The following is a 25,849-nucleotide window of genomic DNA, read 5'->3' as shown; positions in this document are numbered from 1 at the left end:
TGGATTTATCCTTAATAAATATAATAAGTGTCATACTCACGTAAATATTGTGAAATACCTAAAGTTCCAAATTAAGTATTATAACATAGTTAAAATACAAATATTTCAAAAATCTTTATTGCTTTTTAAAATTTTAAACTCATTATATAATAGAAATGTACCGATTCGTTATATGGTAACTGTCATAAAAGTGCTACATAAATGTCTTGATCCGGCAATCATTTAGGGCATGTTTGGAAGGACATTGGATAATTGAACTTGATGTAATTAGATATAATTGAAAAAAATGATATAATATAATAATCTATAGACTTTACTGGCAATAAATAGCCCGGTTTAAATTTTTTAGTAAGAAAAAATATTTTTTAAATATTTATTCGATATTAAATAATAACATTCTTCTTTTTTTAAAAAAATAGATTTTTTTTCTTCTGTTTTTCTCTCTTTATTTTCTAGTAGTTGGCATATCTATTTTTGTTGTTCTTTTTTCTCTCTCCTTATAATTTGTCAACAAAAAAAATTACATATTTTTTAATTCTCTCTTTCTTCCTTTTTTTCTCCCTGTTTCAAGTTTAGGATTTCTATATTCTTCTTTAAAATATTTTCATTAAAAATCAATCATAATAATAATTCTTCACAGTAAATAACTCAAATCATACCAATTTTATTTATATTGATTGTCTGAGGTTTTTTAAAAAGTTGAGATTTTCTACATTCTTTATCTTGTAGTTGGATGCAAGATTTTTTTTTTACAAATTGCCGTATTTGTATTCTTTTGCAACGTTTTCCTCCCCCAAAAATTTCAATGTGTTGTGATTTCTTGAATTGAGGTGTTTTTTTCAATTTCTAATAATTAATTAATTAATATATTTATAACAATTTTTTAAAATTTTAAACTTTGTTGATTGAATTTGATAATATTTATTGTCTCGAAGGAATGTATCTAAATTTATTAATGAATACAAACGGTCACATTTATTAATGAATTTCATTGATTGCATTTCCAAATAGTAATGCAAGCAATTGCATACCTATGTAAAATTATAATTATACTAATACAAGCAAATGTATATCAATTTATAAAAGTATATGGACGAATGTATTCAATAAAAATGTATACCTGTATAAATTTGAAAGATATTTAATGCAAATAAACGTATACCAATTTATTATGATTATGAACAAATGTCAATATAAATGTAAAATTAGAAAGATATTAATGCAAACAAATATATACTAATTTATAAATGAATATGGACGAACATATCCAATATAAATATAAACCTATGTAAATTTGAAAGATATTAATGCAAATAAATGTATACCCATATATTATGAATACGAACAAATGTATCCTATACAAATGTAAAACTAGAAAGATATTAATGCAAACAAATGTACACCAATTTATAAATGAATATGGACGAATATATCTAATATAAATGTATACCTATGTAAAATTTGAAAGATATTAGTGCAATAAATATAAATGTACACCAATTTATTATGAATATGAACAAATGTATCCAATACAAACGTATATCAATCTATTAGATAAATATTGATTAATGAATACCAATGCAAACAAATGTATCCAAATTTGTTAGGTGAATGTGAATTGAGCTCCAAGACAAAATAATTGACAGGTTATGCACTCATAGGAATATACCTTTTAAATAAGAAAAATCATAATCAAAATATTATTTGTTAGGGTTTTTATAAAAATAATTCTAAACAATATTTTATTAGTTTTAAGTGGAAATGGTTGGATTTAGAATAGAGATGATATTAATTTTCTTTTATTATTTTAAAAAATACAAAAATAATTTGAAAGAAGAGAATTTTGAATAATCTTTTGCTAGTAGTTTTAAGGAGAAATAGTTGGAAATTAGAAGAGAGATGAAATAATTATCTTTTTCAATTATATGTAACACTTGTCTATCTGTTTCAATTCCATGGTGTAATTACACAGTTCTATTTGGTTGAACAGGTAATTACTTAATCAACAGGCTATTGGTGTAATTGACAGGGGTAATTACACTCTACAATTTAAATTTAAAGACTGTGAATTATTGGTAATTTAGATGGTGTAACTACATTACTTTTTTTTTTTTACTTCTATTATTTTAAGTTCTATTTTATTTTTATTATTTTGAAAGTTTATTTTATATTATTATATTTCATTTTCTTCTTGTTCTCAACTTTGCTTTACATGATATTCTGTAATTTTTTTGTATTATCTATTTCTTTACGCCATGCTTAGTTTCTGAATAAAATAATTTTATTAGTATTCTAATTTTTAAATTAGAGTAGAATTTATCATTAAGTAAGATTATAGACTTACGTTTTTTTTTCAAAAAAATAAGAATTATATTTATGTATGCTATGTTAAAATTTGCTATAAGAGTATCATGTTAAATTTTTTATTTTGAATTTATAACTTACATTATATTTTCAATTTAATTTGTTTTAGCACTATTGAATCGCATTGCACGTCATTTATTAATTGGACTTGGTAGATTATCTTTTTTTCAAACATTTAATAATTTATAACATTTTATTCGTCATTTTTTTAATGGACTTTAATTCACATTGCATCCACGTGACATTTAACAACTTCCGTTAATAAGAAGGATACTTTTGATCCAATAGTTTGACGAAAATATAAGTTTTAAGCCAGAATAAAGTTTAAGGGTAAATGTGAGCTATTTCGAATAGTTTAAGGATATTTTGACCCTTTTCAGTTTAGTCTTTGTGGCAGTAAAATTCTATTGACATGCAATGTGACATTCATGTGATATCTATATGGCAGTTAACAACTTCTGTTAATAAGAATGACACTTTTGATCCAATAATTTGACGAAAATGATAGTTTTAAGTCGAAGTATAATTTAAAAATGAATGCAATCTATTTCGAATACTTTAAGAATATTTTTAATCCATTTCCGTAGAAGAAAATATGTATAATTTAAAAATGAATGCAATCTATTTCGAATAGTTTAAGAATATTTTTAATCCATTTCCGTAGAAGAAAATATGTAGAGAAATATTTTTTTGATGGATTCCGCGGCAACTCGATTCCATAAGTTATAACTGCACGTTTTTGCTTTTTTATTTTTCTAAATAATCATGTAGAATAAAATATGTAAACCACGATAGTCATCATTTCAGGGAAGTTGATTCCAAAAGCAACAGCACGTTTTTGCTTATTTTGTAAAATATAAAATTGATATTGAAAAAAAGAAGTTATATTAACCGTAGGTAACTCCTCAATTTATAATTAAAAATATAAAATATTTGATTTAAAGAATTCAAATTAAAAACTACTACTCCTTCCATTCATGTTGGCGATTTTCAGAAGTTAATTTATCTAATTTTCAATAATGTTAAATTAAATTATATTAATTCAATATTTTAAACAAAAAAATCAAATATTCAAAAACTCCACGAAAAATATGCAATTTTTTACATATTCAATATAATAAAAAAAAATCATAAAATATTAAATAAAAATGAAGGGGAGAGTAGTATAGAATTCCTAAACTTATTAGGAGTCGAAATAACAAGGTAGTTGGAGTCATTATAGGGTTAATAAAAAATAAATTCGAAACCTATAAATAGAACAAGTCTGTTTATGAATCCTCCTCATAATAAATATTTAGAAATTAGGGTTCTACCATGGATATTGAAGTTGATCATTATAATGCTTTGGATTTACCCTCCGGCAAGGAAGGGGCAAAGCTTTCTGAAATCGATATATCGAAAGCTTATCGAAAGAAAGCATTAGAATTGCATCCAGACAAGAGACTCCATGATCCAATTAACGCTCACTTAAATTTTCAAAAACTCAAGGCTTCCTATGACATTCTCAAAGATCACAAAAAGAGGAAGTTATTTGATGAGATGATCCAATTACAACAGCAACAGCAACAACAACAACAAGATTCGAAGCGTAGAAAGAGGATGCCAGTCCCAGAACATATATTTGTACCAGATATCAATTTGGCTCGATTAGAAGAAGAGGAACGAACTGCTATAAAACTTCTAGGTGAAATTGCTAGGATTCGTGAAATATTGCTTTCGAAGAAAGTGTCATCAGATATGTGTGTTGACAAGGAAAAAGTGCTTAAGGTATCATGGAGTAAAAGCAGTGAAGATTATACTTGCCAAAAATTGAGAGAGTTATTTAGTAATTTTGGCAAAGTTGAACATGTAATCATGAGTTCGAGTTCTAAGAAGAAACGTTATGCTCTTGTGGAAATGTTATCTATAGACGATGCAGCTAAAGCCGTCTCTTCTTGTGTCTTGCCTGGTCTCTTAATTGTGCCTCTTGAGGTACGCTAGCTTATAATTAGATATGGTGTTTATTTGTTGAGGTTTTTGATACTTATTGGGTTTCTTGTATATTGATGGTTTAAATAAATGTTGAATCTTTATAAGTAGTTATTAATTTTCAGAAACGTACCTTCATAGTTCATAGGATAGAAACGTACCTTCACAGTGCATTATCTGAGCATGAGTAAATTGCTGCATCAAACGCATTCCTCATTAGTATAAGAAAAAACCAATATCTAGTACTAGTAATTTTCATCAAGCACAGGCTCAAAATCGCATTCCTTTTGTTGCTAACAGCACTGCATAAGATTTCCAACCTCCAGGTATAAACAATGAAAGAAATGCATTGATAGTGTCATTGATTGTTCAAAGAACAAGTCTGAAGGTGAGATTAATGCGTAATGAATCTGCCTTTACACGTTTAGGCACTGAATGAAGCCAATCCCGTTGAGTATAACCTCTCATTACCAGCAATGAACCATGTTTTAGGACAAACGAGTGTTTGTCTGGAAAGGCATCCTTCTTCAATCGCTTTCTGGGAGGTTCACCACTGGTGTTTTTACCTTGTGCAATAAATAACAAACAGAAGAGGAAGTGATAAATACGAGTTTCGTGGAATCAGCATTGTCATTTGCAAAATGTAAGAGTTGATTTCTTAGATAGTCGCGCAACCAATAGTTAGTTATTATCTCTGGAAGTCACATTTTTTGTTGAAAGAAAATGGAAACAAGAAAAAAGGTGACTCATAACTATTAGTTGAGTGATCTAAGAAATTGAACCTCAATATGTAACTGAACGGAAGGTATGCTATACTCACACCTCAGTTGACAAATAAAAAGATATTACATAATCAATATCAAGATGTACCTCGGGATGTTTTATCTGGTTTCTTTTTCAGCAAGAATTCACGTTCACATCCAAAGGAAAGAGAAGCAATTTCTGGAGTTGGTCCATAAAGTTTCTCATCATCAGCATGCCAACCTACATAGTCATCGCCTCCCTTGTACCTATTCAGTAATAAGCTGTTGAAACGACTTCCTGGAAGAGCTTTATGGACCTAAAGTGCAACACTGATGGTATAAGAAAGACAACTAGCTTGATCACTGGGAACTAGAACTTGAGAAGTTGAAGCAGAGCAAGCTTACAGCATCGAGAATATCCTTAAGCGGAGGAAATTCATCCCAAGAATATGCATGAGGCTGGTATCCACTGTAAACTAGTTGTGGTAATCCTTCACTTGCCACGTAACAAGTGTCTCTGGGCTGTGGAAATATTACGAACATTGTCAATGTGTTTTTCCTCATAGGAACATGTGGTCTCAGATCGTTATGACATGTAACATTTAACATTCATATTAGAAAAGGGGAAACTAACACACTAAGAGAGAGAGAGTAAAGCAACAGCATTTCAACTTGGATGATCATCATTCAAGCGCCAGAAAAACAAAGCTAAAAAATAACATACCAAAGGTAGAAAAGGAACAATCTTATCACTTTCAATGTGAACGGTCCGTCATGAGCACAGACTAACCTATTCACATACTAAAAGAGAACTCAACAACATTTTGAACTTGAATAGTCAGTCATGGGCAGACGAACAAAACTGCCCTTAAAATCCTAACAATACAGACTCAGAATTTGAACACCATCTTTGTCCATGGGCTTTCTCATTACTCAAAAACAAGTCAGTAAAGCGATCCAATATAAGAGGATAAAAATAGTATCCAGCTTCAGCGTTCAAACTTTACGGTTGTGTGTGTTGCTTTCCACCCAGTTGAAGCTTCTAAGTTTGGAAGAGAAATTAATTCCATCTCATAGCGAAAAAAAACCTTTTCTTTATAATGAAATTACTATGGTTTTGCCACAACCCCAACAAATTTCTTGGGAGAATAACCTACATGGGAGTGAATGATTAGTAAATTCTTCTATTGCTCTTTCTAGTAACTATAGGTTTGAATTATCACCTTGTTCCATTTCAAACCCTCTCGTTCAGGTGGCATTGGAGAATCTATGTAATGGTAGTTCGTGAATTTCAGCTAAACTATATCAATCTATCACCTATATTTGCACAGTGGAATTTGCAAACTATCAATCCCAATCAAATCCTCAACCCAAATGCAACATAGTTGATTTTCTAACGTAATAATCCAAGAAATCTTACAATACGCATAGCAGTCAGCATAACAGTGTAGGGATCACATCCGGAGAACAGATTGAACCACATGCACTTGTCAACTTCCCTAAGATTCGCCCCCTGTTCTAAAAGATCAAAGTGGAAACATTTTACTTATCATGGGACTAGCCCCTCAAAAAAAAAAAAAACAGTATGTCACATAAAACTACATCAAAGCTGTACGATTATAGTCAGACAAGGAAATACAAAGCAGCCTATCTAAAACTTAAAAGTATGCAAGATAGTGGAGCCGGTATTCCCACTAAGAGGATTCAAAATATAAATAAGTAAGCACAAAAAGAAGTTAAGACCTACTATTTACAACAACAACATACCCAATGTAATTCCACAAGTCGAGTCTAGAGAAACTAGAGTGTGTGCGTCTTACCCCTCCCTTGTGAGGTAGAGAACTTATTTTCAATAGACCCTCAGCTCAAGTATAGCTATTTAATCAGGTATGCATATAATGAAGAAAAGAGCAGTAGCAACAAACATGATAACCAAAGCAAAGGAAACAACAAGTAATACTAAAATCGAAGAGTAAGATAATAAGAAAGTAATAATAACAATACCTAGACTACACTCGACTAATCTACTCCAATCCTCGACCTCCATTAACACCCTATCTAGCTTCATGTACTCGGTAAGTTGCACATGTGCTATGTCCTATATAATCACCTCTCTTCTATACTTTTTCAACCTACCGCTTCCTTTCCTTAGCAATACTGTAGTCAACCTTCCACACCTTGGGCCTCTTAGCTCCATGGAAAAATCTATCTACTAAGCTTCTGCCCTAATCTTTGACTTACATAACCTACTATCTCGCGTCATGTCCTTGATAAATTGCACAGTGTTTCATCTCCTATCTAATCACCTCTACTCAATATATTTTCGACCTACCTCTACCTCTCCTCAGCACTACTGAATCATAAAGCATGAGAGTTTAGTCTCCATTTTGCCTCTTAAAACATTACAGTTTACACTAAACTATTGACACACAAAAATACAAACAAAGTAAAATTGAAGGAGAAAGGCAGAAGAAAAATGAGCACCTGGACACAAGATCGACCGAAGACGCGAATCGTTGGACGATTCCATGGTATATTTTTGTTAAGGTATTCTAAATAATCCCATGACTGATCGTAATTTAGGAACCTAGGTATGTATATTACTTCGCTTCCATTTCCTAATTCAACTACTCTTTTTGTTCTAGAATCGCTAATTTCCGCCGGAGCTTCACTCTGCTCCGCCTCAAGGCGCTGACAGTCGCCGGTCTCCGCCTTCAGGTTCAGTTTCGTCACCGTCGCCATTGGCGTAGGAAGAGATTCGAAATGCTTTGGGGCCTAGAAGAAGATGGCGGCAAATTCAACCCGACTCGGTCCGATTGTCTGTGGCAAATGATTTACATCTCAAAATCATGAAAATATACATAGAATATACACTAAATTACATTATGATATATTCAGAAAATATAGTTTATACATTATAATATATTTTTAAAAAATAGTTTATTTATTCATGAGCTATACATTATGATACATTTAAAAAGTTTGGACTCGGTTCGATTGTCTGCGGCCAATGATTTACATCTCAAAATCATCGAAAATATATCTAGACCATACATTAAATATACATTATGATATATTCAAAAAAAATTGAATATACATTATGATTGAAAAAATATAATTTACTTATAAATGAGCTACTTACTATATATTATAATAAACTCAAAAAGTTGAATATAAGTTAAACTATACACGAAATATACTAATCCAATCAACTCAAAAAATCCTCTAAGAGTTCCTAAGTTTAAGATGTGAGATATCTATATATTTCAAATATTTATATAATTTGTTCAACACAATGCACGTTAATATTTCAAATATTTATATAATTTATTTGAAACGATTCACGGTTGTATAAATTTTAAAGAAAAAGGAAAAACAAGTAAGTAAAAGAAGGGAGCAAGGAGGAGGAGGGAGGTGAAGAGGAAGAGGAGAAAGGCTGCATCTGACTTCTTTTTATAAATAAATGGCTAAACAATCATTTTTTTTAAAAAAAAAAAATTGTATTAGTTAGGCTAAATAGATGGTAAATAAAGTTTATGGTATGATATTCTACCTAAGTATTTCATAAATATATGGGTTAATAATTAAGAGCAATTATGATTTTATGGCTAATTTTGTCATATTTACTCATAAATATATGAAAAGATTCATCAAAGTCAATCTTGAACTTACAATAAAACTTACTTTTAACACTTAAAATTTACAGTGTTTATTTATTTATTTACCCCTTAAGAACTTTTAAATGAACTAAATATATTTGGTGGCAGGTATTGCAATTTGCATGTTGATAATACCTTAACATGAACACATGGAAAATTTAGATGAGTGTGAAGGATAAAGATGTCGAGAAGAGGGATTGCTCAAATTGTAAGCACTCTACACGTCAATCTGAAGGTTGTTAGTTCGAGTCACCAAATGAAACAAAAAAGATGAAACGTAATAAAAAATGAAAAAAAGGGAAATGAAGATGTGTATCAGATATTAAACTGATAAAAACAGATACTATAAAAATCCCCCCTTCCACCTCTTAAATCACTCCAATTTGAGTTATGCACATAGTTGATCAAAATCTACAAATATCATTTGTTTGAGTTCCAATCTAAAAATGTCAAACACAGGCGCTTCTTCTACTAGACGTCTTTTTCCGCCTACAACAAGACGTATATAGCTCAAACGAGACCTGCATCGATGTCACTGATAACCACTCTACGTGGAGGCCGGAACAACGCAGGAAAGATCACTCAGTTTGATCTTCAACTCTATGTCCCCAGACTCCACATCACAAAGCCTTAACCAAACATCTTGTACAACTTCACCATTCACCCAACTAATGCTGCTATCGATTGCTAGGCAGTTGTCTTTATTCGGGATAACCTTCCTTAATGTTGTCCCCTCAGAAGCAACCCCGAGAATCGTTCTCAATCTAGCAGCTGCAACCAAAGGCTGAAGACTGAGATGAGCATTTCCCATTTCGTCGTCTGCTTTGAAATGGTCTTTATCAAACACTTCCTGTTATAATTGTGTGTCAATGACATGGAGTGAATTTCACAGAAATTATTCAAAATAAATGTACTCTAGATACAACTATTTAGCTTCATTTCAGCAAAATGGCAACTTTAAATAGCCTTAAATATCACTCCGTTCAATATGTAATACAATATGTATATCGTCTTCAGATTGTTCCTCTTTTTCTTTTTCTCTATGTCGATTGCATAAGATTAAAGAGTTGGCGTTGACGACATTCTGATTTTCTTCCTTGACGTTTGACTTCAAATTTTTAACTTGTGGTGTTTCCCACAAGACACGAATGGCGTAAAAGTATTATCTATAGAAGCTTCATAATTTCTTTTCTTCATTTCTTGAGTGTACATATACTCATGCCTTTAAAGATTCTGTTTTCTTAGGTGAAAGTTTCGTCATTTCTGTTTTCTAATAAACTATTTCAGGTCACGGGTTCGAGCTGCGGAAACAACCTCTTGCAGAAATGCAAGGTAAGGCTAGTTACAATGGACCCTTGTGGTGGAGCTTAGTCCACCGGGGGATATCTTTTTTTTTCCCTAGTAAACTATTTCACTATCTATTTTCCTGTTTTGTCCAATGCAACTCGTTCAGATACGGGAGATATAGCTGTTTAGCAAGCAAGGGTGCTAGAACTCCAGAGCACCTTTTATTTGATGTTCAAGTTCAAACATATCAAAAACATGCAGCGTAACAATTACACAGAGGAACAACACCAGCAAAAGTTCAAAGTAATGTCACGTCATCTAACAAAAATCGAGTCATTAAATTGGAATGCAGAGGAGAAACATGAGAGATGATGAAACAAAAGTTTAGAGGTAAAGGGCAAATACCAATTTGAGAACCTCAGCCGGTTCAGAGATAGTGAAACAGAATTCTTCATTCCAAACAGGATTAAGGCAGCTATTTATGACTTTGGTTTTGGCAGTCTGGTATAACAATAAAACGTAATATCAAGATGTCAGCTCGCGAAAAGCAATTTCAAAACTCTCAAGCAAAGTGAAAGGCAAAACCACAAATCGCAACAAAAAGTCTGAGGTGACACGCAACATAAAAGATGCTATTAGTATAATCTTTTCCGAGCAATTTTACTAATAATTTCAAATACACAGTTGTAAGCAAAAGAGAAACACCCTATTTCCAGCTCCACCCATAAGCCAGGCAAACAACTAGCAAGAAAAGATCAATTTATCTGTGACCTCAACAACAACAACATACCCAGTGAATCCCAAAAGTGGAGTGTACGCAGCCTTACCCCTACTTGTTGTTTGATTTGAGAATCACATTTCATTATCACTATTGTTAACTAGGATTCAGAGTATGCATTTGAAACCGTACTTGTAAAAGCCCTCAACTTTCAAAGAATAAAGATGATCAGAGTCACACGAAATGACAGATAATATCTTAAGGAAGGAACAGAAGGGGGAAACACAAAGCTACCTGATTACCAAGCTTGAGAACGACATAAGGATCACTTGTCTTGAAGTCTCGAATCACCAAACGTCTTCCTTTTATAACAGTCACTTTGATCTGTCCTAATTTGTCTCCCATTATCCACTATAGCAATGTAACTAACTCCGAAAACAGTACCAAAACTGCATCTCACAAGTACTTACCCTTGTTAAAAACAAGAACCAAAACATATTCGAGGATATAGAAAAGAACAAGCACTTAGTTTGAAGAGGGGTGTAGGGGGCACGTTCTGTTATAATCTATGTTGTTCAGACCATCCAGAAATGTTGTCGTACACCTGTTGGATCCTCCAAAAACGCCACATACGCAATATTATTTTTGAAGATTAATACAGTTATACAGCTGCAACAAGTCACATAAGCCTAGTAATTTAGTTAGACACACTAACTTCAATAGCAATATCCTATTAAATACGCCTTCTGTATCAATTTATGTGACACCCATTCCTTTTTAGTCTATCCAAAAAGAATGTCACGTTTCTATAATTAGAAAACAACTTTAACTTTAAAAATCACACTTTACCTCTGATGAACTGATTTATAACTACAAAAGTGTTCCAGACAAGAAATTTCAGAAGTATCCGTTTCTTTCTTAAACTTCGTGTCAAATCAAATGTTACTAAAACTCAGACAGCTACAACAACATATAACATAATTCCTTACAATTCAGCTCAACTAAAGAGAAATTCACTAGCAGTGTCTAACTAAAATAGTAAGTAGAAACCTTCAAAAAGCAGCAAAACAGAATAAAAATTGAATCTTTAATGCAAATGAAGCAACCCCTGATGACTAAAATATCCCAAAATCACTAAAACATCAGAAAATAAGAAAAAGAACATATTTTTTAATCAAATCAAGAAAACCCCAAATATTACCAGAAATCTAAAAAAAAAAAACAGGAAAAAGATAAAGAAGACATTTTTAACTCACTTGAATCAAACCCAAATGTGTTAAATTCCAAAAATGCAAAAGACTATCTTGCTCTGATCTCTGCTTAGGTTTTTTCCAAGAGGCCAACAAAGTACAGTGCAAAATGGAGCTCAAGTATGAGTGGATTGTGTGGTGTCTTTATATGTATATAATAGTTTATATATTATAGTTCTTTTATATATATTAATAAAACGTGTATACTTTGTTTTTATTTGTCACTCAAGTATTTAATATGTATATTAGAATCTGATTAAATTAAATTTATATCGCATGAGACTAAGAAAAAATTATTGTATTGAAGTCTCGATTAATTTTAGATTCACATCACATAACATCAATTTAGAGAACAAACACTCTCGATTAATTTAAATTCACGTCAGGTAAAGCCAATTTAAAAAAGAATCCCGACATTGAAGCGTCAACTAATTCATGTATGCATTGCGTAAGACCTCTTTATTTAAAAGCTTCCTAGAATCTGAACAAATCTCTAATTAAAAATAAAGTCATCTTATTCCACCATAGCGTAACATTTGTTAATAATAATACTTTTTAAGATACATATAATATGAAGATGATTTTTGCGTCATGAGTTAATTTACTTGAACCTAATATTAATTTAAATATATATGTAAAATGTTATTGATTTAGTTCATAATAAATACTAAATGTGAACTAATATTTTAAAAAGTATAGTCAGCTTAGTGCTGAAAATTTGAAACGTTGATTAATTTAATTCAATTGCCTAATTATGTTTTCCTTTCTTTTTATCTTTTCATACTCTTTTATATTATTTTAATTAAAAATCGTGTTAGCCGTTTAGTTTGAACACTATATAATATTTGCAACATCCCCACATTAGTGTGAACACATTTTGGACCCTAGTCATTACAACACTTTTTTCTTTTTGACCAAATTTAACTATATAATTAGTATGAATTTTTAAAAAAATATCTCACTAATTATAATTAAAAATAAATTATATGTATTCAAAATAGAGATACTTAATGCACATACACGAAAATAACAAATCATTAAAAAGTAGAAACAAGATTTGTAACAAAGCATATTATATAGAGGGAGACTAAAAATGTCAAAGGATAAAATAAACACTGCATTAAACGAGAAGATTGGAGAAGTTAGATATCTTCTTTTTTTTTTTCTTCTTTTTCGAAAATTATTTTTATTTGAAATATTCCGACAATCAAACACCTAAAAAATGTTTTGAAAAGACACCATAACTATTTATAATTGTGACTAAGAAATAAACAGAATATATTGGAAATCACCTTAAAATAGAAAAAGAGCAATTTCAAATAGTACAATAGTTCATACAAAGATAAATTAAAAACATAAATTAAAAGAAACTAGTACAAGTTTTTTTTTCCCTAGAACTCTTAAATCTTACTACTTATTATGCTCTCCAAATGATTCAACATTATTATTTGCCTCATCAAGATTAGCCTGAGAATTTGTAGCAACATTGTCATTAGTCATGTGTGCATAAGTATAGTAACCATGATGATGATGAGTCATTGTGAAATTAGGTGGCAAGGGATAATTAACATGTGTCATGTTGTTACCAATGCTAGTTGAAGCCGCGGGGTCAACCATAGCGCCCCGCGACTTCATCAGCATGAGTGGCTCCCCTCTGAGGGAGCCACGATCACCGCCATCGCACTCGCGATAACGGTGCAGGTGCATAGTCAGGGGTTCGATGTAGTCATCGAACCCTAGCTTGCTCATGGCCCAGAGCACGTCCTCGGCCGTGATAGTCTTGCGTTGCTCGCGCTGGCACCGGTCGTTGGCTTCACCCGTAACGAAGCTGATGAACTCGGACACGCATTCTTGGATGGTCTCTTTCGCGTCGTCTGATATCTTGGCATGTGGAGGTAGGGTTTTTCGCATGATCCGGATCACGTTTGCTATTGGCATGAAACGGTCCTGCTCACGAACGGTGCATTCAGAATCGTCTGGGACTGAGGCGTTGTTGTTGTCGTTTAGGTGGTTGGTTGTGGGAATGGCTTGGTTGAGTGTGGCAATGCCATCTAGAAGAGAAATGAAAACATTAGACAATTATGACACAAAACTAAGCATTAAAAGTGAAGTAAATAATTTAAGAATAATTAGCTATACTGTACGAAATTCATCTCTAATAAAGTCAACATGTCATCTAAGGGGTGTAAAAAAATCCTTTACAACAATGTCAGCATATAATTTAAACTCATGATATTAATTTATTATTTTTTATGATATACACTTCATTTTATATTTTTGGTGTATATATACATCCTCTGATTCATATTATTTGATGTTTCTTTTACCTTTGACGCACCTTTTAATAAATAATTACTTACTCCTAACGACTAAAAGAATTTTGATTAATTAATTACTCATACTTAAATTTACATCTTTCTAAGATGATACAAGTATAAAGAGTAGAGAAATTTGATGTGCACATATATCATATACCTTTTAAAGAAACAGTAAAAATACCTATTTTTATATCTTTATAGGAAAATAACTAAAACTAACACCTTCTCGATTATGTAAAATATTGTATAATTTGAACAAAAAAAAAGAGTAAAAAACACCAAATTATATAGACCTATGGAAGTATATAACTAATTAATTCCAACTAATGTTAATTAAGTGTATTAGTTGGTTAATTAGTAGTACACTTGGGAGTTTGAAGGGAAGGTCCAGAAGCAACCGTAAAATTCTCTCCTTGTGATCTATAAGATATATATCTGAATCGTAAAAGCAATCACTAATCCGTATCGTAAAATAGATTATCTACGTTACCTTCTTTAAAATCTTATCTTTATCTAAACCCTATATAACTTTTTTTTAAAGTACATTTAGGAAGTAACCAGCAAATAAGATTCTAGGTTATATTTTATAGTGCACACATAAAGACAGCAACTCACAAGAGTCCAGAAGAAAGCCCTAGACAATTTCTGTTATAAAAACTCCATTTTTTAAAAAAGCTACTAGACAAAATTATAGAGTTAAAATTGACCCAAAAAACAATAAAAAAACATTTCATTAGTTAGTGGTTTCAAAATCTACCTTGTCCCCATTTTTTTACGCGATATTCAATATTCACATTAAAACTCTTATACTCATGAAAAGAAATAGTTATTGAAAATTCTTTTTTTCTGTAAAAGAAAAGGTTTAAACTCGAGATTATCAAATAAAAGATATTATTCATCTCACGATAGCTTTTGGTTGAAAGATATTTTCTACTCTCCTAGTCCTTTTTTTGAAGGAATATTAATCCACTTACAAATTGTGTTGATTCATTATTTTTTAGAATGTAAGTTACACATAATAATAGACAGTATTGTTTATAACAAATACGATAATCTAGAAAAATAAAATACTAAGAGATATAATCCAAGTAGGAAAAAATTACATGACAAATGGTTACAACTTATATACTCTAAGAGCCAACCGACTCATTATCCCTGGACGCATCTTCATATTTTTTCTTTTTCAGGTTTAATTGGTCAAAATATTTCAAAATTTTTTTTATCTAAAATTTTTTAATTTCTCAAAATTAGAAAAATGAACTTTTCCCGTGAGCTTGTGCAAAATAAATTTCACAAGTAACATTTCATCAACTACCCACCCACACCCTAACAAATTTTTCTATTTTCTACCACAAAACATTTAAAAAAACAATTGTGATGTGGAGCATTTTCTTTTCAATTCTTTTTCCACAATTATTATATATAAATAATTAAAGAGAAACATGATAGAGTGCCATATGTAAACATAGTGTAGAGAACAAATATGTATACAGTTGGGGGGGTCTGGAATTTACATGCATATATTCACTTGTTTTTTTTATTTTTTATCTTTTTCTTCAAATTTGAAGCAAAACAATTATATATATATATATATATATATATATATAAAAGAGTAAAACTAAAAAAAAAGTCAATATATAGATATATACACATTTAAAAAAAAAGATGTTTTAATCTAACTATACTATAATTTCTCGATTAAGATATCCTTAAATACATGTGGCTCAACGACTAAACATGAAGATAGATAGGTCTTTTTTTAACTTTTCAAATGTATGATGCATATTTTAAGAAAAATAGAAGTATGTTCCTTGGAATCTTTGATGTGAGATATTTGCATACTTTAACATGATATTAGAATAATCAAATCGACTACATAAGAAGTGTATGTGTTGAGACATAATTAAAGAGGAAAAAAGTACTTTAGGTAACAACTTTAGCTTTTAAATAAAATAACAATACATCTCAAATATCATGAAAAAACACACAGTGTAATACTTTTAAACGAAATGATCACACTCACCAGCGGAAGTTGTTTGTGGGAACCTACGGTAGCCATGAAAACCTCCACTACCATTGCCTCCTCCAAGATCCATTGCTTTCTTCACTAAGAAAATAAGAGAGAAGAATGCTAGTCTATATGTTGGAAAGTGAATAAGCAAAGAGATGGTCATTTATATAGAAGATACAATTAGGGATTGTTTGGTGATGAGATAGATAAAGTCATTTTACGAATTGAGAAATACTATATTTTTTCCGTTTTTATATTAATTGACTCATATCGACCTAATACATTTCTTAAGAGGACTTTTATGTGTTGTTGGAACTCTAATTCTGACTACTATTATGTTGTTTTATTTAATACTAAGCTCTCTTGATTTTCCATTTCTAAATTTGACAAATACTAAAATATCTCCTTGGTCAATTAATATGAAATGGAAATAAAAGTATTATAGAATTACTTTCCGTTTATTTCTAATTGTCACAATTTTCTTTTTTTAGAGTCAAACTATAATAAGTTTGATTAATATTTTATGATGTATTTTTTCATCATATTAGTATGTAAAAGATTGCAATTTATAATACTTTTCGTATATTTTTCAACATCTAATTTTTTTATTTAAAATATTGAATTAAAGTAATCTAATTTAACTTTGAAAATCAGTCAAACTGACTTTCGAAAAAGCAAGACAACTAAAAGTGGACAGAGAAAATACTTATCACTAGTATAAATAATGTGATAAATAATACTCCCTCCCTAAGAAACTAAGTAAGATTATATTTTACACTATTATAAATATGAACAGAGAAAATATCAAAATTAATATAAAATTATTATTCCTTTATCTCTCGTAACAAACGACAGTCGAAAAAAGTAGAAAAAAAAAAGATTGTAGCCGCGTGGCTAAGGGGCGTGGTGAACAAGAAGAGGTAATACGTTGGTAAGAAAATAGAGTTCATCAGTTGGGTAATTATGTGCAGCATTGACCGGCACACCATGCAATAACAAATTGACTAATTTTACTTTATATTATGAGATCTCTTCGTTTCAAATTAATTGTTTTATTTTAATTTAATATAGAAGTTAAAAAAATTTTAAAAAAATTATTTTCTTAAAATATATCCAATGTATTAAAATAATTTTTAAATTTATTACTTTAAATATATTACATACGTGAAAAGTAATTGAAATCAATAAATTATCAGAAGTGAAAAGAGATATTTTTTTAAAAACCAATATGGAGGGAATAACTTTTTTCTTTCCCAATCCAATTGAAACTAAATGTTGGCTACTAACTCAATCCTCCATTATGTTTCATGTAACCAAATTAGGGACGGATGTACGGTTCGACATAATTCAATAATTTTTATAAAATTTTTAAAAAGAGGATATATATATACTTTTTTTTTAATCTAAAGTCATTTTTATAGTAGACGTTTAGGCATGGCTCTTATTGTATTTATTAATAATACATAGCAAAATATGTGAGCGATATTGCAGATGAATAACCAAACCTCATAGAAATGTGGTTGACTATGTAAACAATGAATATAATATTAATATTATATTCAGTATACTTTTATGGATCTTGAAATTGTTTTCGAAAAATACTTGAGAAAGAGAAGTAAAAGAAGTCAAAGTAGAATATTGTAGTTACTACTTTCTTTTTTTTTTTTTATCTTTTCCAATTAATTCAATTGACATTGAATGGTTAAATTCAAAATATCCTCGATTATTGTGACCAAAGTAGTAGTAATAAGTAAGTGACAAAACAACAAATTTAATTCACATATGAATATGAGCAAACCAGTCTTCCCTTTTAACTTGTAAAGTTGATGTCTTCTGGTTGGTGTGGAACTTGGAACTTGCTCCTTATAATCCTCACCCAATTCATTTTCTATATGTCATTGTCATTACAATTCTTTTATTTTTTTAATCTGATGTTTGATATTCATATCGGGATCAGAGATTTTATTCAGCAAGAAATTACATCGTATATTCAAATTTAAAGTTATTTTTTTTATGTATATGTAGTAGATGTTTAGTCCAGTAGCGGAGAAATTTAACGAAGAGTATCCAAGAATACTGGTCGTGGTTGTCAAAACAAAATAGAAAAAATATTGTGTTATTCGGGGCGTGAACTCAAAACTTTTTCATTCAAATGGACACATATTACTACTACGCCAAAGGCATAGCTCTAGCTCCGCCCCTGATTGAGTCCTCTTGACTTCTTTTATCTTTTAAACCTTTTTAATGAAAATTGTATGTTTGTGCCATGTGACCTATTTAAGGAGCTCCTGCTAGAATTTTTATCATTTCTAGAACTCAAACTCTAGACCTTTAAATGTAATTAAGGATGGATATATCATATTTATCCAGTCGCAACCCTTGATATCTAGATTAAGACTAATTAGATATATCAATTACTGGTAACAGTTTTGTTTTTTGTCCCTGAAAAGATTACGATACTTTGTTTTCATATAATGGGTTTAATTCACTACTAGAAATCAGTCAATTTCCGATGAAGAAGTTTATCGGAAACATATGCAATAGTACATTTCTTATGGATTTTCAATAGATAGAGTCCCTAATATTTATTTCCTGTAGTGCTAATTGTTTGATCTAAACATAAAAGGAGTGCATATATCTATATTTGAGTCATATTAATAGGATTTTACTATAATAATTTTCTCATACTAAGAATTTTTCGCATTTTCTACAACATATTCTATGTAGTCCCACAAATGAAATCTGAAGAGAGTATGCATACCTTTATCCTATCATTGTAGGGTAGAGAGGACGTTATTTCTAATAAACCTTCAACTCAAACGAGAAGTTTTGGAAGCATGGAAAATATGATAGTTAAAAGATATAAAACAAATGAAACAACAGGAGGGGAGAGGATGAGCCAAAAGGATATACTCCTTTAACCTTAACAAAAGCTCTTGAATTTTGAGCCCGTGATGGAGTTGCCTTTGGTAGGAAGTATTTGTCCCCAAAGTGGACTCACGGCGTGAATCCAGATAAAAAGAACGCTGAGCTCTCCGACTAGAACGTCTACTCGTAGCTCATAAACAACATAAAATTTCCAAAAATCACCTTCCAAAGTGCATATATTTTACACCAAAAAAGTAAATGCTTGATGTTCTGATACAATTTATCGCGGTAAACCTAAGATGTGTTGAACTAGTCAACTATTGTACTATAGAAAATAATGTCACAACTTGCAATTTGTATGATCTTAGGATTTACATGAACCTAAGATGTGTTGAACAATCAAAGGATCTTTCATTTGTCATCTCATTACAATGTTGTTCAAGCATTTTGCACCAAATATAAAGACAAAAATAACATCAACTTAGTGTAGCTTCCCTTCTTAGTACCTGTACAAACAGTAGGTAGCATCAGTATTGAAGCACTCATAAGCTTTGATAGTCATAGTATTTTCTCTTTTTCCATTTGTGTGCCGAGGGTTGCGCTTTTAGTCCATCAAATATCGATAATTTCTTGATTCTTGTTCAGCACATTTAGCTTTCGGTTTATTGATATGTGGAGTTTGGATCCTCTACTTATGAATCTTTACGATTTTAACGAGTTACTAAGTACTAAACCGTTCTAGTTATCGATGTGGAATGTCAGATTTGTATTATTTTCTCAATATTTGAGCATAATGCAATTCTAAGATAATCTAAATACACACAAGTCTTTCTAATATAGAGGAACTATAGACAAATTTTGATTAGTTTAAGGTTAAATGTGCTTAGCCAACTATTATGAGGACCAAATGTAGAATTTATCAATAATTGAGGGACCAAAAGTGCAATCATACACTTCTTCTATTTTTCTTTTGGGGTTTTTGGGGTGGGAGGTTAGTGTGAAGGAAGACACAGGAGTTCCGCGTCTTCAATGCCGAGATGACTAACAATCTAACATTGTCGTCATGTAAGAAATACTCAATTTGTTTCATTTTACGTGACACTATTTTCCTTTGAAAACAATTAGCTTTAAGCTTTGCAGTTTATCCTTAATGACATGATTTTACACCGATAAGTTCTAGAAGGTTTTGTTTCTTTCTTAAGCTCGACGTTTAATCAAACAAATTTACATAAAATGAACCAGAGGAAATAGCCAATTGAGTGGGTGGCACTTATCTATGATTGTGAAACTAAGGAATGAACAGTTCGCAAAAATTCAGTAGAGCAGCCAACTAGTATATAGTTAAAGCAGAAAGATCAAATAAAACTGATTTACCTCTTCAGCAAATTTTATCAAAATTGTTGTTCGTGGTCGGTGCTGCCCCTCCACAGGGACAAAATGAGCTGTCACGACCGCTGGAAACCCTGCATTTTCCAGAACTCCCTTCGAGAAGAAAATAAGAAAATAAATTATAGCTCTCAGAAATGGTAGACAAAGCAAAGCCGATGATGTTCTTACCCTTACAATACCCGCAACGAAAGCTCCGCAGTTGAAAGCACCCATATCTTTTGGAATTGAAATGAATCTAAAATTCAAATGCAAATGATCCCAAAATGAATACAAGAGTTAGTTCAGTAAGTAGATAATCGGAAGCATTTACAATGGCTTCAGTCGAGATCACCTGTTCACAAGGAGCTCCTTCTCACTAATCATATATTCATCTTCATGTTCAGTGCCTTTCTCAAGTGAATCAGCAACCTGTATACAAAAACCAAAATGTTTCATCTAATCCAATCCTAAAACAAATTCACAGGCAGAATAACTTGGTTGGTCACTAAAGACAATTACGCTAGAGGAGCTTGATGCCACTCAAACCAATGAGCATGCCATTGAAGAAACAATTGAGAAAAGCTTTAAAAAACTCATACAAAATGATGAATTACTCTTGCAAACTATGAATTACTTGATCAAGAGACAGAGAGACTTATATCACAATCAGAGGGACCTAAAACGCTAAACAGATTCTAAGAATAACAAACTGAACCAAAGCACTGAAAGGAATTACTCTAGATGGTCTAGGTCATAATGGAAAAAATATGTGAAATGTTGTGTTAAAGCGAGACTGTGAGTGGTAGGAGACTTCTGACCTATAAACACACAAAAGGAAAAACACTTGCTTCTTATCAACATGCAAGTATTCTGAAACCAATTGTTAGCTTTTAACAAAATGGTATATCTCTTGTAATTAGGAAGTTGATACATGTGGCAATGAACTTCAGAACAAATTAAGAGATAATATCAAGTACAATTCAAGAGAAAAATATTAATCATAGATAAAGAGGAGAATGTCAAAACTTCGAATACAGTAAGTTTGGAAAATGATTTTAGCTCCAACCACGTTACAGTTTTACGCATTATTAAAATTGTGGCAGAGAGTGAGCGGTTCTTCAATGAGGTAACTGAAAAAGAACTACGATCAGAATATCAACTCCATTATGCTTTCGTTATAAAGACGTTCGTTCTTACGACATCATTTATGTGCAATCTCTCTCACAGCAAACTGAAGAACCCCTAACCAAAAGCTCACCAGCATATCAAATTAACACAATGACAAAGCATCAAATCGACAGAGCCTATTGATATTCCATCAACTCGAGCTAAAATGAAGAAAAGATGGACCGCAACATTCACATGCTACGCATAGTACATCCTAAGCAGTTAGAGAAAGTGATAAAATATAGGCTTAAATTTTCCATGCTTGCTTCTTGCTAAGTGGAATACTTTTAAAACATGGGCAAAGATAGCTCCTAGAAGTGTAAGGAATGGATCTCGTCAAACGACCTATTTAAACTCCTTTTGCACTGAAGAAGTTTTCAGTCATTCCCACCCCCACAACATTAAACCAAAAATCAATACAATCACCAATAAACAAGAGATGAAGTGCAGTTCCCCAAGAAAACAATCAGTATAATCAAAGAGATTTGAAAGGTGTTTAAGCAAAAAAGAGTAAGACAGAAGGAAGTAAAAAAAGTTGACCTTCCCAAACAAAACCTTCCATACTGTGCTATGCACAAATGATAATATACCCAGTAAACGTGTCTCCCTTCTGTTTCCCTGCAGCATTATGAAGATTTTAAGAACAATTACCGTATCAACTTTGAAAATATAGCTTGTCAACTAGTTCTACAAATGACCATCACAATTTGCTTGCTTAAATTGTTGAAAGTAGCTTTATAGGATTTTATGTAATATTGCATGATGCAATTTGCATCCTTTCACGTAGTAAAGTAGCCATGGTAGCAGCAGTACAGCTAGCTCCTCTCACAATCTATTCTTGATTTTGTCCAACTTCTGAACTTTTATTGGGAATGACTTTGGTTAAGGATATGACTACGTTTACAGGTAGTCATCATATTATCCTCTATAGTTTCCCAGTCTTTTAAGTGTCAAAATCAAAAGATCATGGTTGAAAAACATTTCTCAGTCGAGGAACATTTTGAAGACACAAACATGATTATGCTTAAAATTACAGTAAGTAAATATGCTCGAAGTACACATTTCTATATAATGGACATAGATTAAATGGAGAGAACTGGCCCAGATAATTATGCAATCGAGGTTTACTGGTCTGACAACAGATACCGAGCATCGAGATATGGAGTTTCTCTAAGTGAAAAAATTAAAAGCAGAACATTAGGGTGGCAATAGCATTGACGTTTCATACCTTTTCCCTGTGGCAGAGGAGTTCTAAAATCCGTGCTCCAACAGCATAGCCAGCATCCTCTAACCTATTTTCCAGAAAATCATCAATATCTACAAGAATGTCTTCACAAATACACTCTGAAATTTGTGGCAACGGCAAAATCTTGTGGCAAAAACTATATCAAACTTAAAAGGGCAGAAAAATCTAAGCTCAAGCTGGGGAAGTTTCTGTGTATCTTTTGGTACTTTGCCATCATCCTCTAACAAATTTTCCGGATAAGCATCAACATCCAGAACAATGCATTCACATATATAGTGTGAAATTGTGGCGAGGCAAGAACTTACTGAAAAACTATTTCAAACTTAAAAGGGCAGAAAACTTTAAGCTCAAGTTCGTAGAAGATTCTGCTTATACTTTGGTACCTTAAACAAATAAACTGATCAGCTTCCTTCCTTTAATGCCTTTTCTTCAGCACTGAATGATCAGAACCAATAGTTTTTGTTTTTTCTTTTTGAGATAAAGGTAACTAATGATCAGAACCAACAGTTCCATCCACAAGAACAAGGTGTCAGCAAATATAGCAATTTTATTCCTTTTGATGAGGAAAGACTTCAATCAAAATGGATGTAATGGTAGCAATCATGCTAAAGAAACAGTTAAAATAGCTAATCCTTACCTCAAAACTGATCATTCCATTCATTTGACACTAATAATATGGAGATTCCTTTTTTTTTCTTCCCTATAATGACCTGATACCATCGAAAAGACTCTTAAGCACTATAGCACACCTCCATGTTTAGAGCAACAATAACGTAAAATGATCAATCAATCAACTAAGCTTCCCTTCCAAAATAGTTAGTGTCTGAATCTTCCACAACCATTTCTCCCTATTCAGATCCATTCTAATACTAGAATTTCTCGAAATTCCACAGCATAACAGGTCACTTCCCCTCTAATTTCAGCAATACAAGAGCAACAACAACAACTACAACTCAGTGTCAAACAAGTCGGTGTTCGACTATATCAGTACCCATTTTTCATTTAAGCTCATTTCATAGAGAATCCTTGTAATTCATCAATACAAGGCAAATAAACAAAATAACAGAGTTCTTGAAAATCACCTTCGCTCTAATTCAGTAATGTTGTCCACTTGAGTCTGATTGTACTGAACAAGCTCCGAAAACAAGAAAGCAAAAGCACTCAAACTGACCTGCAAAGAACCTCATTCACTAATCTGCAAAGTATATCTCCCAAACCCAACCCAACACACCCACACCCTCTAGCTAAAAAGATTTAAAAGTGGTAACATGGGTCGATGTTATTAGTATCTATAGTGAAAAAGAACTCCCCACCCCCTTCTTTTCTTGAAGAGCTAATACAATTTAGAACACAAAATTGAGTTAAGCAAAAGCATAAAATTAATCTACAAAGTATATCCACACACACACACACACACACACACACACACACAACAAAATCTAGCTAAAAAGAATATAAAATTGGTAACATGGGTCAATGTTATTAAGATCTATAGTTAAAATGAACCCCCACCCCCAGCTATTTTTTTCTTCACAACTAAGAGGATTTAGAACACAAAATTGAGCTGAGCATAAGCCCTCAAACTGTCCTGCAAAGGACCTCAATCACTAGTCTGCATAGTAACCCCCACCTCACACCACCAACACCCTCTAGTTAAAAAGATTAAAATTGATAACATGGGTCAATGTTATTAGGATCAATAGTGAAAAAAAAACCATTTTCCCCTTGACCAAGAATATAACTTAGAACACAAAATTGAGTTAAGCTTTAGCCTCAATCACTAATCTGCAAAGTATATCCCCCAACCCACCAACACCCTCTAGCTAGAAATACCTAAAATTGGTAACCTGGGTCACTATTATTAAGATCTATGGTGAAAAAAAAAACTTTTTTTTCTTCTTCATTATTGAACTACTGAGATGATTTAGAACACAAATTTGAGTTTTTTTTTCACTGAAAAAAAAGAAGAGAGAAAGAAGTACCTCTTGTTTGCCTTTGCTGAGGGGTCTCTCAAGAACATTTGAGTACTGTTTGATCTTCCCTACACTTATCATCTTCTTCCTTCAACTCTCTCTATAGATCGCTTAGCACTGTAATGTCTACTCTTCTTTTGGGTACTCAGATTTCGTTTCGTTTTCCACTGAAAAGGGAGACTGAAGGATAAAAGAGAAAAATGACAAAATGACCCTTTTATGTTTGAGGATGTTTAAATATAGTACCTTTGAATAAAATTGTGAGCACTTTTAGTCCTTTCATTTTGTTAAAAGTGAGTATTTTTCAAGTCTTGCAAACAAGAATGGTATTAAAAAGAAAAGAATTTATAGAGAAACATTTGGATAGCTTAGAATAATAAGTTACAATACAAAAAATTCGAATATAATTGGGTTGATTTGGCTTTAATTAAAAAAAGTCAATTCGAAATCAAATCAATTCATTACTACAAGTATAGTTTTTAAAATTTATTTTATACATAAAGTATTTACTTTGATATAATTTCTGAATGTTTCTTATATTTTTTTCAAAATTTTTATCTTTCAACATGTTATTTCTAGTTTGAGACTTACAATTTTGAATTGTCCAATAAAAAATTGTAGTCCATGGATATCAATAGCTTTAATAAAGTTCAAATCAAAATTAAATTAATACTAATGCTAATAAAAATTAATTCAATAATAAGAATGACAATAATGTTGAATTAGAGGGGAACTCAAAATTTGAAAACTTTGGGTGAACCAATAATTTCAAATATGAGCTTGTGGGTGTTTCCTCTGGCTTGTACCAACAACACAATGACACTCTTATGCTCATCATGGGTGCACTATTAATTATATCTTAATTTCTATCAGTTTCTCAAGACACACACACACATTTTTATATATATA

The 25,849-nt window shown here is 31.4% G+C and overlaps 5 protein-coding genes across 7 annotated transcripts; 1 reads left to right on the top strand and 4 right to left on the bottom strand.

The window, feature by feature from the left end:
- The first annotated feature begins 3,678 nt into the window (after positions 1-3,678).
- On the top strand, positions 3,679-4,470 carry LOC107016277 (dnaJ homolog subfamily C member 17-like). The gene has a single exon (XM_015216770.2). It carries the CDS (start codon positions 3,679-3,681, stop codon positions 4,342-4,344), a length of 666 nt encoding a protein of 221 aa, XP_015072256.1. The 3' UTR covers positions 4,345-4,470.
- On the bottom strand, positions 4,414-7,908 carry LOC107016276 (DNA oxidative demethylase ALKBH2). 3 transcript variants are annotated; one of them, XM_015216766.2, is made up of 5 exons: positions 7,560-7,908; positions 6,496-6,588; positions 5,481-5,597; positions 5,203-5,392; positions 4,414-4,898 (listed from the first exon to the last, which is right to left on the bottom strand). In XM_015216766.2, exons 1-5 carry the CDS (start codon positions 7,815-7,817, stop codon positions 4,702-4,704), a joined length of 855 nt encoding a protein of 284 aa, XP_015072252.1. In that variant the 5' UTR covers positions 7,818-7,908; the 3' UTR covers positions 4,414-4,701. The 3 variants fall into 3 exon arrangements, with proteins under 3 accessions (XP_015072252.1, XP_015072255.1, XP_015072254.1); XM_015216769.2 differs by having other exon boundaries at positions 6,496-6,593; positions 7,560-7,747; XM_015216768.2 differs by lacking the exon at positions 6,496-6,588.
- Positions 7,909-9,037: 1,129 nt separating this feature from the next.
- On the bottom strand, positions 9,038-12,145 carry LOC107016086 (protein C2-DOMAIN ABA-RELATED 11-like). The gene is made up of 4 exons (XM_015216567.1): positions 11,996-12,145; positions 11,034-11,188; positions 10,427-10,522; positions 9,038-9,584 (listed from the first exon to the last, which is right to left on the bottom strand). Exons 2-4 carry the CDS (start codon positions 11,142-11,144, stop codon positions 9,282-9,284), a joined length of 510 nt encoding a protein of 169 aa, XP_015072053.1. The 5' UTR covers positions 11,145-11,188; positions 11,996-12,145; the 3' UTR covers positions 9,038-9,281.
- A 1,229-nt stretch (positions 12,146-13,374) lies between these two features.
- LOC107017337 (nuclear transcription factor Y subunit B-6-like) lies at positions 13,375-16,434 on the bottom strand. The gene is made up of 2 exons (XM_015217590.2): positions 16,331-16,434; positions 13,375-14,040 (listed from the first exon to the last, which is right to left on the bottom strand). The coding sequence occupies exons 1-2, from the start codon at positions 16,401-16,403 to the stop codon at positions 13,400-13,402; spliced, it is 714 nt and encodes a 237-aa protein (XP_015073076.1). The 5' UTR covers positions 16,404-16,434; the 3' UTR covers positions 13,375-13,399.
- A 2,960-nt stretch (positions 16,435-19,394) lies between these two features.
- Positions 19,395-25,112, bottom strand: LOC107015822 (trafficking protein particle complex subunit 5). The gene is made up of 8 exons (XM_015216239.2): positions 24,950-25,112; positions 24,050-24,138; positions 22,950-23,013; positions 22,262-22,339; positions 20,907-20,983; positions 20,744-20,810; positions 20,561-20,668; positions 19,395-19,692 (listed from the first exon to the last, which is right to left on the bottom strand). The coding sequence occupies exons 1-8, from the start codon at positions 25,019-25,021 to the stop codon at positions 19,663-19,665; spliced, it is 585 nt and encodes a 194-aa protein (XP_015071725.1). The 5' UTR covers positions 25,022-25,112; the 3' UTR covers positions 19,395-19,662.
- Between the last annotated feature and the right edge of the window lie 737 nt (positions 25,113-25,849).

This window comes from Solanum pennellii, chromosome 4 (genome assembly GCF_001406875.1).
Source record: "Solanum pennellii chromosome 4, SPENNV200".
NCBI classification, from domain to species: Eukaryota; Viridiplantae; Streptophyta; class Magnoliopsida; order Solanales; family Solanaceae; genus Solanum; species Solanum pennellii.
This window is presented reverse-complemented; position numbering and strand designations above follow the sequence as displayed.

What these genes read in the sequence shown, in the direction of transcription:
- LOC107016277 (XM_015216770.2), top strand. Translation starts at nt 3,679, where the DNA reads ATGGATATTGAAGTTGATCATTATAATGCTTTGGATTTACCCTCCGGC.
- LOC107017337 (XM_015217590.2), bottom strand. Translation starts at nt 16,403, where the DNA reads ATGGATCTTGGAGGAGGCAATGGTAGTGGAGGTTTTCATGGCTACCGT. An exon ending in CCCACAAACAACTTCCGCTG is followed by an intron (nt 14,041 to 16,330) that starts GTGAGTGTGATC and finishes TTTCTCTTCTAG; the next exon opens with ATGGCATTGCCACACTCAAC.
- LOC107016276 (XM_015216766.2), bottom strand. Translation starts at nt 7,817, where the DNA reads ATGGCGACGGTGACGAAACTGAACCTGAAGGCGGAGACCGGCGACTGT. An exon ending in TGCTGACTGCTATGCGTATT is followed by an intron (nt 5,598 to 6,495) that starts GTAAGATTTCTT and finishes ATATTTCCACAG; the next exon opens with CCCAGAGACACTTGTTACGT. An exon ending in ACCAGATAAAACATCCCGAG is followed by an intron (nt 4,899 to 5,202) that starts GTACATCTTGAT and finishes TTATTGCACAAG; the next exon opens with GTAAAAACACCAGTGGTGAA.
- LOC107016086 (XM_015216567.1), bottom strand. Translation starts at nt 11,144, where the DNA reads ATGGGAGACAAATTAGGACAGATCAAAGTGACTGTTATAAAAGGAAGA. An exon ending in TTCTCAAGCTTGGTAATCAG is followed by an intron (nt 10,523 to 11,033) that starts GTAGCTTTGTGT and finishes TTGTTATACCAG; the next exon opens with ACTGCCAAAACCAAAGTCAT. An exon ending in CGGCTGAGGTTCTCAAATTG is followed by an intron (nt 9,585 to 10,426) that starts GTATTTGCCCTT and finishes CAATTATAACAG; the next exon opens with GAAGTGTTTGATAAAGACCA.
- LOC107015822 (XM_015216239.2), bottom strand. Translation starts at nt 25,021, where the DNA reads ATGATAAGTGTAGGGAAGATCAAACAGTACTCAAATGTTCTTGAGAGA. An exon ending in TCCTCTGCCACAGGGAAAAG is followed by an intron (nt 22,340 to 22,949) that starts GTATGAAACGTC and finishes ATAATGCTGCAG; the next exon opens with GGAAACAGAAGGGAGACACG. An exon ending in GGAAGGTTTTGTTTGGGAAG is followed by an intron (nt 20,984 to 22,261) that starts GTCAACTTTTTT and finishes TTTTGTATACAG; the next exon opens with GTTGCTGATTCACTTGAGAA.